The sequence below is a fragment of the Bos mutus genome, chromosome 8, assembly GCF_027580195.1.
Source record: "Bos mutus isolate GX-2022 chromosome 8, NWIPB_WYAK_1.1, whole genome shotgun sequence".
In the NCBI taxonomy this organism is placed as follows: domain Eukaryota; kingdom Metazoa; phylum Chordata; class Mammalia; order Artiodactyla; family Bovidae; genus Bos; species Bos mutus.
The window spans coordinates 241090-255434 of record NC_091624.1 but is presented as its reverse complement, the minus strand read 5'-3'; the positions used below and the strand labels follow the sequence as shown (position 1 = coordinate 255434).

The following is a 14345-nucleotide window of genomic DNA, read 5'->3' as shown; positions in this document are numbered from 1 at the left end:
GCGGAGCCGCGAGCCACCTGGAGGCCGTGGGGGAGGGGACGGCGGGGCGGCGCAGAGAGCCACCTGAGCGGGGAGGGCGCCGGGGAAGAGCGGGGTTCGGGCCGCCGAGTGACCGCCGGGGCCGGAGAGGGCGTAGCCCCGGGCTGCAGGGGCTCGCGGAGCCGCAGGGCGAAGCCAGCGCGGCGGGGCCTGCTCGGTGCCCGCTCGGTGCCCTCGGGTCCTTGCAGAGCGCTCAGGTGAGCGCGCGTCAGCGAGCCACCACCTGCGCGTGACGGCCGCCCTCGGGGGCGGGTCCACTCGCGCCTCCCGAGACCTGGGGCCCCGCCCCCGCCCGGTGGGATCGCCGCGCTCGGCCCGCGCCGCGCGCGACGGCCGTGGGCTGCGCGCTCGTCGACGACGGGCTGGTTCCGGGCCCGAGGGCGGGCGCGCCCCCTAAGTGCGAGCCCGTACGAAGCGGTGCTCCCCCGGCGGGAGCGTGTGGACCTGCCCCTCACCTGCCCCAGGTGTGCGCCGCCCACAGCGGCCTCACCTGCCCAGGTGTGCGCCGCCCACAGCGGCCCCTGCCCGGAGGCGGAGCCGCGGCAGCGCCCGTCCTCTGCCCGGGCGCGGTCCACAGCGCCGGGGCGCCGGAGCGGGCCAGGCTCGGGGTCGCGAGTGAGTAGGGGCGTCGGCGCGGGCCTCTCCTGGCCTCGGGCTGCCCCCGGGCCTCGAGAGTCTCGCTGGGGAGGGTCAGTCTTCGGGGAAAAGGGAGAAGCTGTGTCTCTGGGATTGTTTGCTGTTGCGCGTCTTTTAATGCTGTCATCCCACAAGCTGTCAGAAGTTAAAAGGACTCTCCACAAACGTGGTTGTGATGCGGACTCAGCCCCCGTCGATTCGATAAACAGACGCGCTCTTGTTTCCAGTTTTTACGGTTATCATTCATTTTATACGATGTGTAAATATTTAAAGCTTGAAAAGCCAGGTATTAGTTGCTGTCCTTTCCGTTTCCTGTGTGTAAGTGCAGGTCATTCTGGACCTCTGTAAGAGCCGTCGGGGTTGAGTGGGCCTCTGACTCTGGCAGGAGTCCGGGTGCTGCCCTTGCTCCGCGACCTCCTGAGGCGTAACTGCCAGGCCTTCCAGGCTCGCTTAGGGCAGACTGACTGCAGCCCGGCTCTGAGAGCCCTGGACCCCGGTATCTCTTTGCTGTGGTAGTTTTTCCTTGTTTAAAGAAGCAGGAAACTGCTCTGAGTTGGTAGATGACCAGGCGGTAATGAGATGGAGCCTACTAGCTGGAAATGTGTCGTTTTCACTTCCTCTCAGTTGGAGTATCGCCACTGCTGCTGCTGAGGCTGAGTCGGAGAGGATGACACAGACAGGGGACCCCTGCCACAGACAGTAGGAAGCTGATGGCCCCCCAGAATGTTCTACCAAAGGGGCGAGGTTTCTAGGTTTTATTTTATATACAGAACATGCAGTGTTCTGCATTTTTGTCCTCATGAGACTTTTATTGGGATGTGAGAGATGCCTGAGTTAATAATGGGTTAGTCAGACACTCTGCACACACCCACCTCTGAGAAACAAGTCTCCAGTGGTATTGTTTAGTTCTTTGTGTGGCTTGCTGTTGAAATACCTGTGCAGTGACCAGCTGGAGGTTAAAGAAAGTTATTACTTCCAGCCTGTTTATCATGCTTAAACTAAGGAGAATTGGTTGCCTGGTTTACAAATGTTCTATTTAAACAAAGATTCTATAACCTTAGTTAATACTGCTCCTCATCTTTTGAAAGATTAAAAAAAATATTTAAAAGAAATTGTTGCTCATCAAGAGTGATTTGATGCTTTTATTGCATTTAGGAAATTTTCTCAGGGAGTTTCTCTCTGTTTAGAAATTAGGAAGTGGTGTTTGGAAAGAAGAGACTGCCGACAAGTCAAGGGGATGCTGCTGCCGTGTCACTAAGTGACCGGTGAGCACAGACGTCTTTCTACAAGTTGCCTTATGAGCAAGTAGTTGTGGTAAGACGTCATCCTGTGCAGTTGAAGACCTTAGCACACTGAATTTTTATTTTCTTTGGAGGAATCAATTTTTCACAGTCAGTGATCGAACTAGAGTGGCATATGTAGCCTTACTCTGAGCCAGGATCACTCTTCAGTTTGAGAAATGGTAAAGCGAGTATAAGTCAAGGGTCTCCTTACGCTGGAAGTTATGGGTCTCGTCACTCCATACTTCTGTCCCCTATCCAAAGCCTGCAGTCAGGGGAACAGAACAGAGGCAAAGGCCGCGATAATGTTTGGGGTTCAAGTGATCAATTTGGTTTGAAGTTTGGACTAGAAGGTTAATGACCTGACCAGAGGGGCCCGTTTTGATTTCTAGAACTGACAGACTTTGTCTCCTTAAGACAAAGGAAGCAGTTAAGCCTGGACCACAGAAAGATAAGAACTGGTTTAAGAAACAATGGCCATAGTTATCAGGCAGTGGTGTCCATGATGATATACTAATAAAGCTAAAGGCAATATTTCAAAGATTTTTGAAAGATCACATATAAAGTTTCTTTTAGCTAAGATTTATAGCCAAAATAAAAATTTGTAAAAAATTTCCTGTAGATAGCCTTCTCGTAATTGAGACTCTGTTGAGGAAAATAATATATTGGATGCTTGTCGTCAGCAGAAGGAAAGTTTGGAAGCCCTTGAAGTCTTACAATGTTGAGGTGCTGGGAGGGGTCATTCCTCTCCTGCATTCATTCCAGACCTCTGAACGGCCAGACAGGAAACTAGTCAGACTTCTCTCCGAGGTGGCAACTTTCTCTAAGTAGATTCTAATGTCCTGGTTGTCCCCAGTGCCCCCAGCCCTGAGTTTAATACCCTCTGATCAATATGGAAATTATTTCTACATCTTAAGGTCGTTTCAAGGTTTTGAGGTTTCAAAAGTAAAAAATTTCTCCTTAGTATTTTAAAAAAGTCCTCTCAATTAAAAAAAAAAAAAAAACGACTTAGTATGGGGATTTTCAATTATTTTAGTTACTTTTTAAAATTTTATTTTATTCTTGGCTGCACAGGGTTTCTGTTGCAGGGTGTGGGCTTCTCATTGTGGTGGCTTCTCCTGTTGCGGAGCACCGGCGCTAGGCACGTGGGCTCAGTAGTCGTGGCTTAGTTGCCCTACAGCCTGTGGGATCTTCCAGGACCAGGGATCGAACCAGTGTCCCTTGCATTGCAAAGCAGATTCTTAACCAGTGGACCACCAGGGAAGCCCTATTTTAGCTACTTTTTAAAGGAAATTTTGCCTCTATTTTCTGGGCTTGAAGTTTGGCAGCCATCCTTCTCTTAGGAGGGAACTCAAATATTTATATATAATTTGCTTTGCCTTGGAATTCAAGAGACTTAAAACTTTTATGAATGTTCAGATGCAAACCATAACTTAATAGTGACCTGTATCTTCATAACTTCAGCAACATAATGATACTAACCTGATCAGACCATGCCCCTCTGCCTTATGGTCAGCAGAAGAATGTGGAAGAGCCACAGCATGATACTGAGGACTGGAATTGAGGCTTGTCTCCAAATCATTATTGTTACTTGTTAGCTCTGACAGAGAAATTCAGTGTACACAACTATGGTTGGGCAATGTGCTTTTATTAGAGATTCAGTAGGATCTGTGCTATTCAAATGCATTAGGCAGGCTCTTCTGGAGTTCAGCTGAACATGAAGCTGTCCTCACCATTGCCAGCCTTGTGACACCAGTTCTCAGTGACCAGGGCTGTGTCTGGCACTCAGGCTCAGTGGTCTGCAGGCATCCCAGCTGGATCTGAATTCCCCAGCCCAGTAGCTTCCCTTCCCTTGTTTATAAAAGAGGCTCTGACCTTCCCTAAACAGGATGTTTGCAATAGCAACTCTCAACATGGAATTTTCTTGTTTAACTGGTTTAACTCTGCTTGGTTGATAGAGTTCAAAGTAGAAGGTCTTTTGAGGGTAGGATTTATGATCATTTACTAAACTTTAGTTGCACGTTCCAGAAAGTCTGATCCAAACTGGCTTTAGCAGAAGAGGATTTTACTGCCCCTGTGCCTGAAGAGGGGGCTTCCCAGGTGGTGCTAGTGGTAAAGAATCCGCCTCCAGTGCAGGAAGCGCAAAGAGACTGCAAGGGCTGCTTGTGGCTTCAGCTGTGGCCCAGCCCCGGCTGAAGCAGAGCCAGCAGAGCCCGGCTTCTCTCTAACTCTAGTCAAGAGCTTCTCTGCACAGCTCTGCTCTCAGGCTCTCCCCAGTGGTGAAAAAATCTTGCAATAAGTCCAAACACAAGGACCTGCAAGAAAGTTCTGACAGCTCCCACACAAACCCGGCTGGATGTTGGTGTGGATCAGCTTTGGTTACAAAGTACTGCTGTGGCACAGGGAGGACACTTGTTCTGATTCAGCAAACGGGTCACCTGTCCTGCTCTGGATGCTTCTTTAGGGGGAACAGACAAACTGCTGGTCCCCCCCCAAAAGACATAGATATTTAGCAGCCAAAGGAACCAATTTCCACTGCAGTTTATTAATGCAAGGCAGTGAGAGAGACTGAGCATCTGTGTGCTTTGTAAAAGCACTCCTGACCTGCGAGGACTGCAGCTAAGCATGGTAGACTGGTATGTGGATGAGTCTCAAACCACACACTCAAGTGCCAGAAATGTAAGCATTTTATCCTGAGCCCTCACGTTCAGTCACTTTTCAGAGTGGGTTTGAGAAGAGGAGTTGGGTCTTTGCCATCTCTGCCCAGTCAGGTTTGCTTTTGGTCTTCAGTTCAGTTCAGTCGCTCAGTCGTGTCTGACTCTCTGCGACCCCATGAATCACAGCACGCCAGGCCTCCCTGTCCATCACCAACTCCCGGAGTTCACTCAAACTCATGTCCATCGAGTTGGTGATGCCATCCAGCCATCTCATCCTCTGGCATCCCCTTCTCCTCCTGCCCCCAATCCCTCCCAGCATCAAGGTCTTTTCCAGTGAGTCAACTCTTCGCATCATGTGGCCAAAGTACTGGAGTTTCAGTTTCAGCATCATTCCTTCCAAAGAAATCCCAGGGCTGGGATTCAGAATGGACTGGTTGGATTTCCTTGCAGTTCAAGGGACTCTCAAGAGTCTTCTCCAACACCACAGTTCAAAAACATCAATTCTTCGGCGCTCAGCTTTCTTCACAGTCCAACTCTCACATCCATACATGACCACTGGAAAAACCATAGCCTTGACTAGACGAACCTTTGTTGGCCAAGTAATATCTCTGCTTTTCAATATGCTATCTAGATTGGTCATAACTTTCCTTCCAAGGAGTAAGCGTCTTTTAATTTCATGGCTGCAATCACCATCTGCAGTGATTTTGGAGCCCCCCAAAATAAAGTCTGACACTGTTTCCACTGTTTCCCCATCTATTTCCCATGAAGTGATGGGACCAGATGCCATGATCTTAGTTTTCTGAATGTTGAGCTTTAAGCTAACTTTTTCACTCTCCTCTTTCATCAAGAGGCGTTTTAGTTCCTCTTCACTTTCTGCCGTAAGGGTGGTGTCATCTGCGTATCTGAGGTTATTGATATTTCTCCTGGCAATCTTGATTCCAGCTTGTGCTTCTTCCAGCCCAGTGTTTCTCATGATGTACTCTGCATGTAAGTTAAATAAGCAGGGTGACAATATACAGCCTTGATGTACTCCTTTTCCTATTTGGAACCTGTCTGTTGTTCCATGTCCAGTTCTAACTGTTGCTTCCTGACCTGCATATAGGTTTCTCTTTGGTCTTCAGTTATCATTCATTCTGAAGATGATCCTTGTTGCATTCACAAGGTCTGACACTCCAGCTCTCGGATGGAACAACGTGGAGTTCCCCGCCACAGGCACAGCTGGCTCTCCTGTGCCTTCTGGGCAGAAGTGGTCTTAGTGGGGTGCGCACCATTTACACTGGAGCCGCACACAGATCTCAGCTTTGGTTTGGTTTGGTTTTGTCTTCCCTTTCCCATGACAACTTTGAAAGGACTATTCTAGGGCACTATACCACTTATACCTTACTACCCCCTTACCCTCTACTCTTTCAACGTCTGGGAAATGTTACAGAGTTTGAGAGGTAGGGAACCTTAGCTCTTATTCAGCACATATTCTTCTAAACCTATTGGATTTTCCAAGTAAATGAATCTTTCCTAGTCCACACAGAGATTTGACCTTTAATTCCAAAAAATCACAAATACTTTATTCATTTAACAAATATTTATTGGGCACTTACTGTATACACTTAGGGTGTGTGCTGGAGATACTACACCGAATAATATAGTCAATGTGCTTAGCCTGTGGCACTTACACTGTAGAGAGAGATTAGGTGAGAAAGATTAGATAGACAGGGTAGTGATATAGCCCATGTTGTTGTTGTTCAGTCGCTAAGCAGTGTCTGACTCTTTGCGACCTCATGGACTGCAGCACACCAGGCTCTGCTGTCCTTCGCTATCTCCCAGAGTGCTCAAACTCATGTCCATTGAGTCGGTGATGCCATCCAACCATCTCATCCTCTGTCGTCCCTTTCTCCTCCTGCCTTCAGTCTTTCCCAGCATCAGGGTCTTTTCCAGTGAGTCAGCTCTTCATATCAGTTGGCCAAAATATTGAAGCTTCAGCTTCAGCATCAATCCTTCCGATTCAGGGTTGATTTCCTGTAGGATTGACTGTTTTGATCTTGCAGTCCAAGAGTCTTCTCCAGCATCACAGTTCGAAAGCATCAGTTCTTTGGCACTCAGCCTTCTTTATGGTCCACCTCTCACATCTGTACATGACTACTGGGAAAACCATAGCTTTGACTATATGGACCTTTGTTGGCAATGTGATGTCTCTGCTATTTATTACACTATAGGTTTGTCATAACATTTCTTCACTAGTGGATCAGATGGTAAAGAATTTGCCTGCATTACCGGAGACCCAGGTTTGATCTCTCGGTGGGGGAGATTTGCTAGAGAAGGGAATGGCTACCCACTTCAATATTCTTGCCTGGAGAATTCTATGGACATAGGATCCGGGCAGGCTATGTCCCTAGGAAAACAAAGAATCAGACACCACTGAGCAACTAACCCTTTCACTTTCACTTTTCTTCCAAGGAGCAAGTGTCTTTTAATTTCATGTCTGCAGTCATCACCTGCAGTGATTTTGGAGCCCAAGAAAATAATTGGGCTGTCTGTCATTGTTTCCATTTTTTCTCCATCTATTTGCCATGAATGGATGGGACCAGATGCCATGAACTTAAGTTTTTTGAATGTTGAGTTTTAAGCCAGCTTTTTCACTTTCCTCTTGCACAGTCATTGAGAGGCCCTTTAGTTCTTCGCTTTCTGCTATTAAGCCATCATCTGCATATCTGAAATTGTTGATATTTCTCTCAGCAGTCTTGATTCCAGCTTGTGAGTAATCCATCCTGGCATTTTGCATATGTACTCTGCATATATGTTAAATAAGCAGGGTGACAATATACAGCATTGACATACTCCTTTCCCAACTTGGAACCAGTCCGTTGTTACGTGTCTGGTTTTAACTGTTACTTCTTGACCTGCATACTCTTTAAGAATTTTCCACAGTTTGTTGTTCCACACAGTCAAGGACTTTAGCGTAGTCAATGGAGAAGTAGTTTTCTTTTTGGAATTCCCTTTTTCTATGATCCAACGAATGTTGGCAATTTGATCTCTGGTTTCTCTGCCTTTTCTAAATCCAAATTATACATCTGGAAGTTTTCTGTTCATGTACCGCTGAAGCCAGCTTGAAAGATTTTGAGGATAATCTTGCTAGCATGTGAAATGAGTGCAGTTGTACTGTAATTTGAACATTCTTTGGCATCGCCTTTCTTTGGGATTGGAAACTGATGTTTTCCAGTCCTGTGGCCACTGCTGAGTTTTCCAAATTTGCTGGCATATTGAGTGTAGGACTTTACCAGCATCGTCTTTTAGGATTTGAAATAGATCAGCTGGAATTCCATCACCTCCAATACCTTTGTTTGTAGTGATGCTTCCTAAGTCCCACTTGACTTCACCCTCCAGGATGTCTGGTTCTAGATCAGTGACCACACCATCATGGTTATCCACATTAAGACCTTTTTGTACACTTCTTTGTGTGTTCTTGCTACCTCTTCTTAATATCTTCTGCTTCTGTTGGGTCCTTGCCATTTCTGTCCTTTATTGTGTCCATCTTTGCATAAAATGTTCCCTTCTGCATAAAATCCCCAATTTTCTTGAAGAGATCTCTAGATCTCTTTCCCACTCTACCATTTTCCTCTGTTTCTTTGCATTGTTCACTTAAGAAGGTTTTCTTATCTCTCCTTGCTATTCTCTGGAACTCTACATTCAGTTGGGTATATCTTTCCCTTTCTCCTTTGCCTTTCACTTCTCTTTTTTTCTCAGCTGTCTATAAGGCCTCCTCAGACAACCATTTTGCCTTCTTGCATTTTTTTTTTTTTTACTTGTGGATGGTTTTGGTCACCAACTCCTGTACAGTTCTCACTCTCACATGTCCAACTCTCACATTCATACATGACCACTGGAAAAACCATTGCTTTGACTAAGTGGACTTTTGTTGGCGAAGTGATGTCTCTGCTTTTTAATATGCTGTCTAGGTTGGTCATAGCTTTTCTTCTAGGGAGCAAGTGTCTTTTAATTTCATGGCTGCAGTCAGCATCTGCAGTGATTTTGGAGCCTAAAAAGATAAAGTCTGTCATTGTTTCCATTGTTTCCCCATCTATTTACCATGAAGTGATGGGACCAGATGCCATGATCTTAGTTTTCTGAATGTTGAGTTTTAAGCCAGCTTTTTCACTCTCCTCTTTCACTTTCATCAAGAGGCTCTTCAGTTCCTCTTCACTTTCTGCCATAAGGGTGGTGTCATCTGCATATCTGAGGTTATTGATATTTCTCCTGGCAATCTTGATTCCAGATTGTGCTTCATCCAGCCCAGCATTTCACATGATGTACTCTGCATATAAGTGAAGTAAGCAGGGAGACAGTATACAGCCTTGATGTACTACTTTCTTGACTTGGAACCAGTCTGTTGTTCCATGTCTGGTTCTAACTGTTGTATCTTGACCTGCATACGGATTTCTCAGGAGGCAGGTGAGGTGGACTGGTATTCCTGTCTCTTAAAGAGTTTTCCACAGTTTGTTGTGAGGCACACAGTCAAAGGTTTTGGTGTAACCAATAAAGCAGAAGTAGATACTTTTCTGTAACTCTTGCTTTTTCAATGATCCCCTGCTGCTGCTGCCAAATCACTTCAGTCGTGTCCGACTCTGTGCGACCCCATAGACGGGCAGCCCACTAGGCTCCCCCGTCCCTGGGATTCTTCAGGCAAGAACACTGGAGTGGGTTGCCATTTCCTTCTCCAATGCATGAAAGGGAAATGTGAAAGTGAAGTCGCTCAGTCGTGTCTGACTCTTAGCAATCCCATGGACTGCAGCCCACCAGGCTCCTCCATCCATGGGATTTTCCAGGCAAGAGTACTGCAGTGGGGTGCTATTTCCTTCTCCATCAGTGATCCCTTAGATGTTGGCAGTTTGATCTCTGGTTCCTCTGCCTTTTCTAAACCAGCTTGAACATCTGGAAGTTCATGGTTCATGTACTGTTGAAGCCTGGCTTGGAGAATTTTGAGTATTACTTTGCTAGCGTGTGAGAAGAGTGCAATTGTGCAGTAGTTTGAGCATTCTTTGGCATTGCCTTTCTTTGGGATTGGAATGAAAACTGACATTTCCCAGTCCTGTGGCCACTGCTGCATTTTCCAAATTTGCTGGGATATTGAGTACAGCTCTTTACCAGCATCACCTTTTAGGGTTTGAAATAGCTCACCTGGAATTCCATCACCTCGACTAGCTCTGCTCATAGTAAAGCTTCCTAAGAGCCACCTGACTTCACTCTCCAGGATGTCTGGCTCTAGGTGAGTGAGCACACCATTGTAGTTCTTGGGTCATGAAGATCTTTTTTGTATAGTTCTTCTGTGTATTCATGCCACCTCTTCTTGTATCCTCTGCTTCTGTTAGGGCCATCCCATTTCTGTCCTTTATTGTGCCCATCTTTGCATGAATTGTTCCCTTGTTATCTCTAATTTTCTTCAAGAGATCTCTAGTCTTTCCTACTTTATTATTTTCCTCTATTCCTTTGCATTGATCACCAAGGAAGGCTTTCTTATCTCTCCTTGCTATTCCTACTTTCTTCAATTTGAGCCTGCATTTGGCAGTAAGGAGCTGATGATCTGAGCCACAGCCAGCTCCAGGTTTTGTTTTTGCTGACTGTATAGAGCTGCTTCATCTTCAGCTGCAGAGAATATAATCAGTCTAATTTCAGTATTGACCATTTGGTGATGTCCATGTATAGAGTCATCTCTTGTGTTGTTGGAAGAGGGTGTTTGCTATGACCAGTGTGTTCTCTTTGCAAAACTCTGTTAGCCTTTGCCCTGCTTCATTTTGTACTTGGAGGCCAACCTTTCCTGTTACTCCAGATATGTCTTGACTTCATACCTTTACATTCCAGTTCCCTGTGATGAAGAAAGTGTTAGTCACTCAATCATGTCCAACTCTTCATGACCCCAGGGACTGTAGCCCTCCAGGCTCCTCTGTCCATGGGATTCTCCAGGCAAGAATACTGGAGTGGGTAACCATTCCCTTCTCCAGGGGATCTTCCCAAGGCAGGGGTCGAACCTGGGTCTCCAGCATTGCAAGCAGATTCTCTATCATCTGAGCCACGAGGGAAGCTGATTATGATGAAAAGGATATCTTTTTTTTTTTTGTGTTAGTTCTAGAAGCTCTTGTAGGTCTTCATAGAACCATCCAATGTCCTCTTCTTTGGCATTAGTGGTTGGAGTATAGACTTGAATTACTGTGATGTTTAATGCTTTGTCTTGGAAACAAACCAAGATCATTCTGTTGTTTTTGAGACTGTATCCAAGTACTGCATTTTGGACTCTTTTGTTGACTGTGAGGGCCACTCCTTTTTTTCCTAATGGATTCTTGCCCACCATAGTAGATATAATGGTCTTCTGAAATAAGTTCGCCCATTCCCGTCCACTTTAGTTCACTGATTCCTCTAATGTCGATGTTCATGCTTACCATCTCCTGCTTGACCATGTCCAATTTACCTTGATTTACCTTGATTCGTTGAACCTGGACCTAACATTCCAGGTTCCTTTGCAGTATTGTTCTTTACAGCCCTGGACTTTACTTTCAACAGCAGATACATCCACAGCTGAGTGATGTTTCTGTTTTAGCCCAGCCTGTTCCTTCTTTATGGAGCTATTTCTCCATTCTTCCCTAGTAGTATATTGGACACTTACTGACCTGGGGGCTCATCTTCTGGTGTCATATCTTTTTGCCTTTCATTGTGTTCATGGGGTTTTCAAGGCAAGAATACTGAAGTGTTTTGCCATTGCCTTCTCCAGCAGACCACGTTTTGTCAGGCCCTGACTAGCAGGGACATGCCCTTCAGCCACTCCCCGTAGCCGGACAGCATGCTGGCACCCTGGTTGTCCCACAGCTGGTCCTCACTGAGCCTGTAAACCTTTACTGGCCACCCAGTGTCGATCAGCTTGCCACCCAGGGGCCTTGGCAGAAGCCATGCTGGAGTGCCCGGAAAGGGGTCTGGGGAGGTGGGAGCTGAGGTTGGAGCACACTCGGAGCCCATGGTTCCTCAGCCTCACCGCTGGCACTGGCCACCCTGGGGCTGATCCGCCGCCCACATGACCCGCAGCCCGCCGAGCTCTGGGCCCTGTCTGTCCTCTCCTCTGGCTCCTCGGCCTTATTGTTCAGTCCCGGCAAGCCCAGCCACCCCGCATCTGCCCCACACAGATACGGGTCATGGTGCAGGCTGAATGTGATGGAGGAACTTTAAGGGTGTTATCAGTGGACGGGTATTGTTTGAGATATTACCTAGAGCATTTCTTCGGAGAAATGACCACAGGAGTTCAAGACTGGAACCAGAAACCCCAGAGGAGGCTGCTGAATGGACACCACAGGACTGATACTCCCTGGGCCAGACTGGAGGTGGGAGGAGGGTGAGCTGCAGTCAGATTCTAAGCTGGAGGTTTGTGTTCGGAGCTGTGTACTGGGGGATGGCAAGGCACGAGAGAAACGTGGGAGCCCCAGCTGGCCTGGGGTTTGAGAGTGCGCTCCCTGATGGATGAAGCCCACCTGGAAAGGAAACTTGGGGAGCAGGCTGGAGAGGAGTTGGGCGTCACTGTAATGTCTAAATGTGATTTATTTGAGATGCTGACTTGATTTCAATGTCAATTAGTAACTGATACTCTGAGTCTGGCATTTCGGGAAAGGATTACCAGATATAAATGGTGTTTAAAGTCACAGGCCTAGGGTTGAGTGTGAATAGAAGAGGATGGCGCCTTGGGGAGGCTGAGAAGACCGTAGCCTCCACCTCTTGGCTCATTCCTAGAGGCTGTTGACCGAAAGAGATGCACAGCGTGAGAGCTGAGAGTTCAGTTTATTGGGCGCAAAACGAGGACCGTAACCCAGCAGACCGTCGCGGAGGTTCTGCTGAGGAGCTGCTCTGAAGAGATAGGGCGGGGAGGCCAGTACTTCTGTTTTGCTGAAGGGGGTACCTGCAGCCAAGCACACATTTTGGCAGAAGTTGCTGCCCGTCACAAGGAAGGGGTGTCTCCATTTATGATTTTAGTGCTCTTCTAGATATGAGAAAAGGCAAGAAATTGGGCTCTTAAAATCTTCTCCTGAAAATATCTATCTGAAGGCCTGTTCTACCAGTTTTTCCAGAGCAGAGAGGGCTTTGTTCCTGATCTCCAGCCTGTACTCCCTTCAGGGTGTGTGGAAGGTCTGCACCTGCAGTGACCTAATCTTTGTAGAGTCAGATGACAAGTGACAGTGTTGAGCTGGCAAGGTAGATGAAGTCAGCGTTAGCAGCCTTGGTGCTGCTGGCCCCCGGGCCTCGCCCTCCAGGCCTGGGGTAGGGCTGTTCCTCATCCCTCAGCTCACCCGTGTTTTGTGTGGTCCAAGTGGTGAGGCTCTGCTTAGCTGCCCCAGGAAGGGATGGCCTGGAGCAGGGCAGGTGGGTGGGAGGGCTTTGTGCCAAATCTCAGGCCTGGTCTAAGATTTCAGTTCCTCAAAGGGCTGTCTGTGTGCAATGATTTCAAGTAGAAAAAGCGTTTAAAGTTGATCTTGAAGAATGAATGGTATTTTAAGAGGTTGCCATTTTTTTCCTGTAGGGCCAGCCAGCCAGTAGATCAGGCTTTGGCAGCCAAGAGGCATAACTGTGCATTGACACACAAGAGAGAAAACAACCTTCCACAGATTTTATTGGTAACTGGATTGTAACAATAACTGAGCACTTCTTCTGTAATCCAAGTGTACTGATGCGTGGAATGCGATTCTCTTTGTGGGAGAACACTTTCGACTTGAGCTCACTATTTAGTGCCCTTTATCACCACAGGTCACGAGTGTTTAGCTGTCAATGCTAATCTATGACGGGATTTTACCTATTTCATCTTTGAAAGTGTGTTCTCCCCCGAAACGTTCTTTTGATTTGGTTTTTTGCAACCAACCACTCTTCACATCCGAGAAGGCAGTGGCACCCCACTCCAGTACTCTTGCCTGGAAAATCCCATGGATGGAGGAGCCTGGTAGGCTGCAGTCCATGGGGTCGCTAAGGGTCGGACAGGACTGAGCAACTTCACTTCGCTTTTCACTTTTGTGCATTGGAGAAGGAAATGGCAACCCACTCCAGTGTTCTTGCCTGGAGAATCCCAGGGACAGGGGAGCCTAGTGGGCTGTCGTCTATGGGGTCACACAGAGTTGGACACGACTGAAGCGACTTAGCAGCAGCAGCAGCAGCACTCTCACATCCAGGCCATAGGAGAACAGGTGGCTTTGCCGAGTCCTTGGTGCTCTCCGCTTCGCACGCGGCCTTCATCGTGTGCTCCGAGAGGACCAGCAGAGTTCCTTTAGAGGGGCCAATGCCCAGCTTCCTCAGGAAGGGTCAGGCGGGGTCAGCGAGTGGTGAGAGGTCATCCGGCAGAGCCTTCTGAGCCACAGGCCCAAGAAAAGCCCTCAGAGAACTCCACACAGCCCCCTCCACTCAGAAACTGGAGCCCCCACAGGCTCTGAGGGTCCCGCCCCCGCCTCACCCAGATCCCACGTCTGCCTCTACCCTTGGGCACAGCTCCCAGAGGGGCCCAGCCTGGTGGAGCACGGCGCTGTGCTGTCTGCGGCTGAGCCTCACCTCCTCCAAGAAGGGCTGCGTCCTTGCACATGTCCCCCTTCAGAGCGAATGGTTCCCACAGTTAAGGTCCCGGTATACCTGCCACATGCCTCCACCTGCACCTCCTCCAGGCGGGCGGGAGGTTACAGCCACAGGAGCTGGCATAACTCAGGGGTCAGGGGGGGAGTGCAGGGAGGGC

The 14345-nt window shown here is 47.9% G+C and overlaps 1 protein-coding gene across 2 annotated transcripts in view; it reads left to right on the top strand.

Moving 5' to 3' along the window:
* Positions 1 to 297: 297 nt before the first annotated feature.
* SH3YL1 (SH3 and SYLF domain containing 1) overlaps positions 298 to 14345 on the top strand; it is a 61703-nt gene continuing 47655 nt past the window's right edge. Inside the window, exon 1 of one of the 2 annotated variants that reach the window (XM_070374956.1) lies at positions 298 to 654. In XM_070374956.1, coding sequence (XP_070231057.1) covers position 654 — 1 coding nt within the window. In that variant the 5' untranslated portion in view covers positions 298 to 653. The remainder of the gene's footprint in view (positions 655 to 14345) is intronic. The other variant, XM_005886713.2, reaches the window with a different exon arrangement.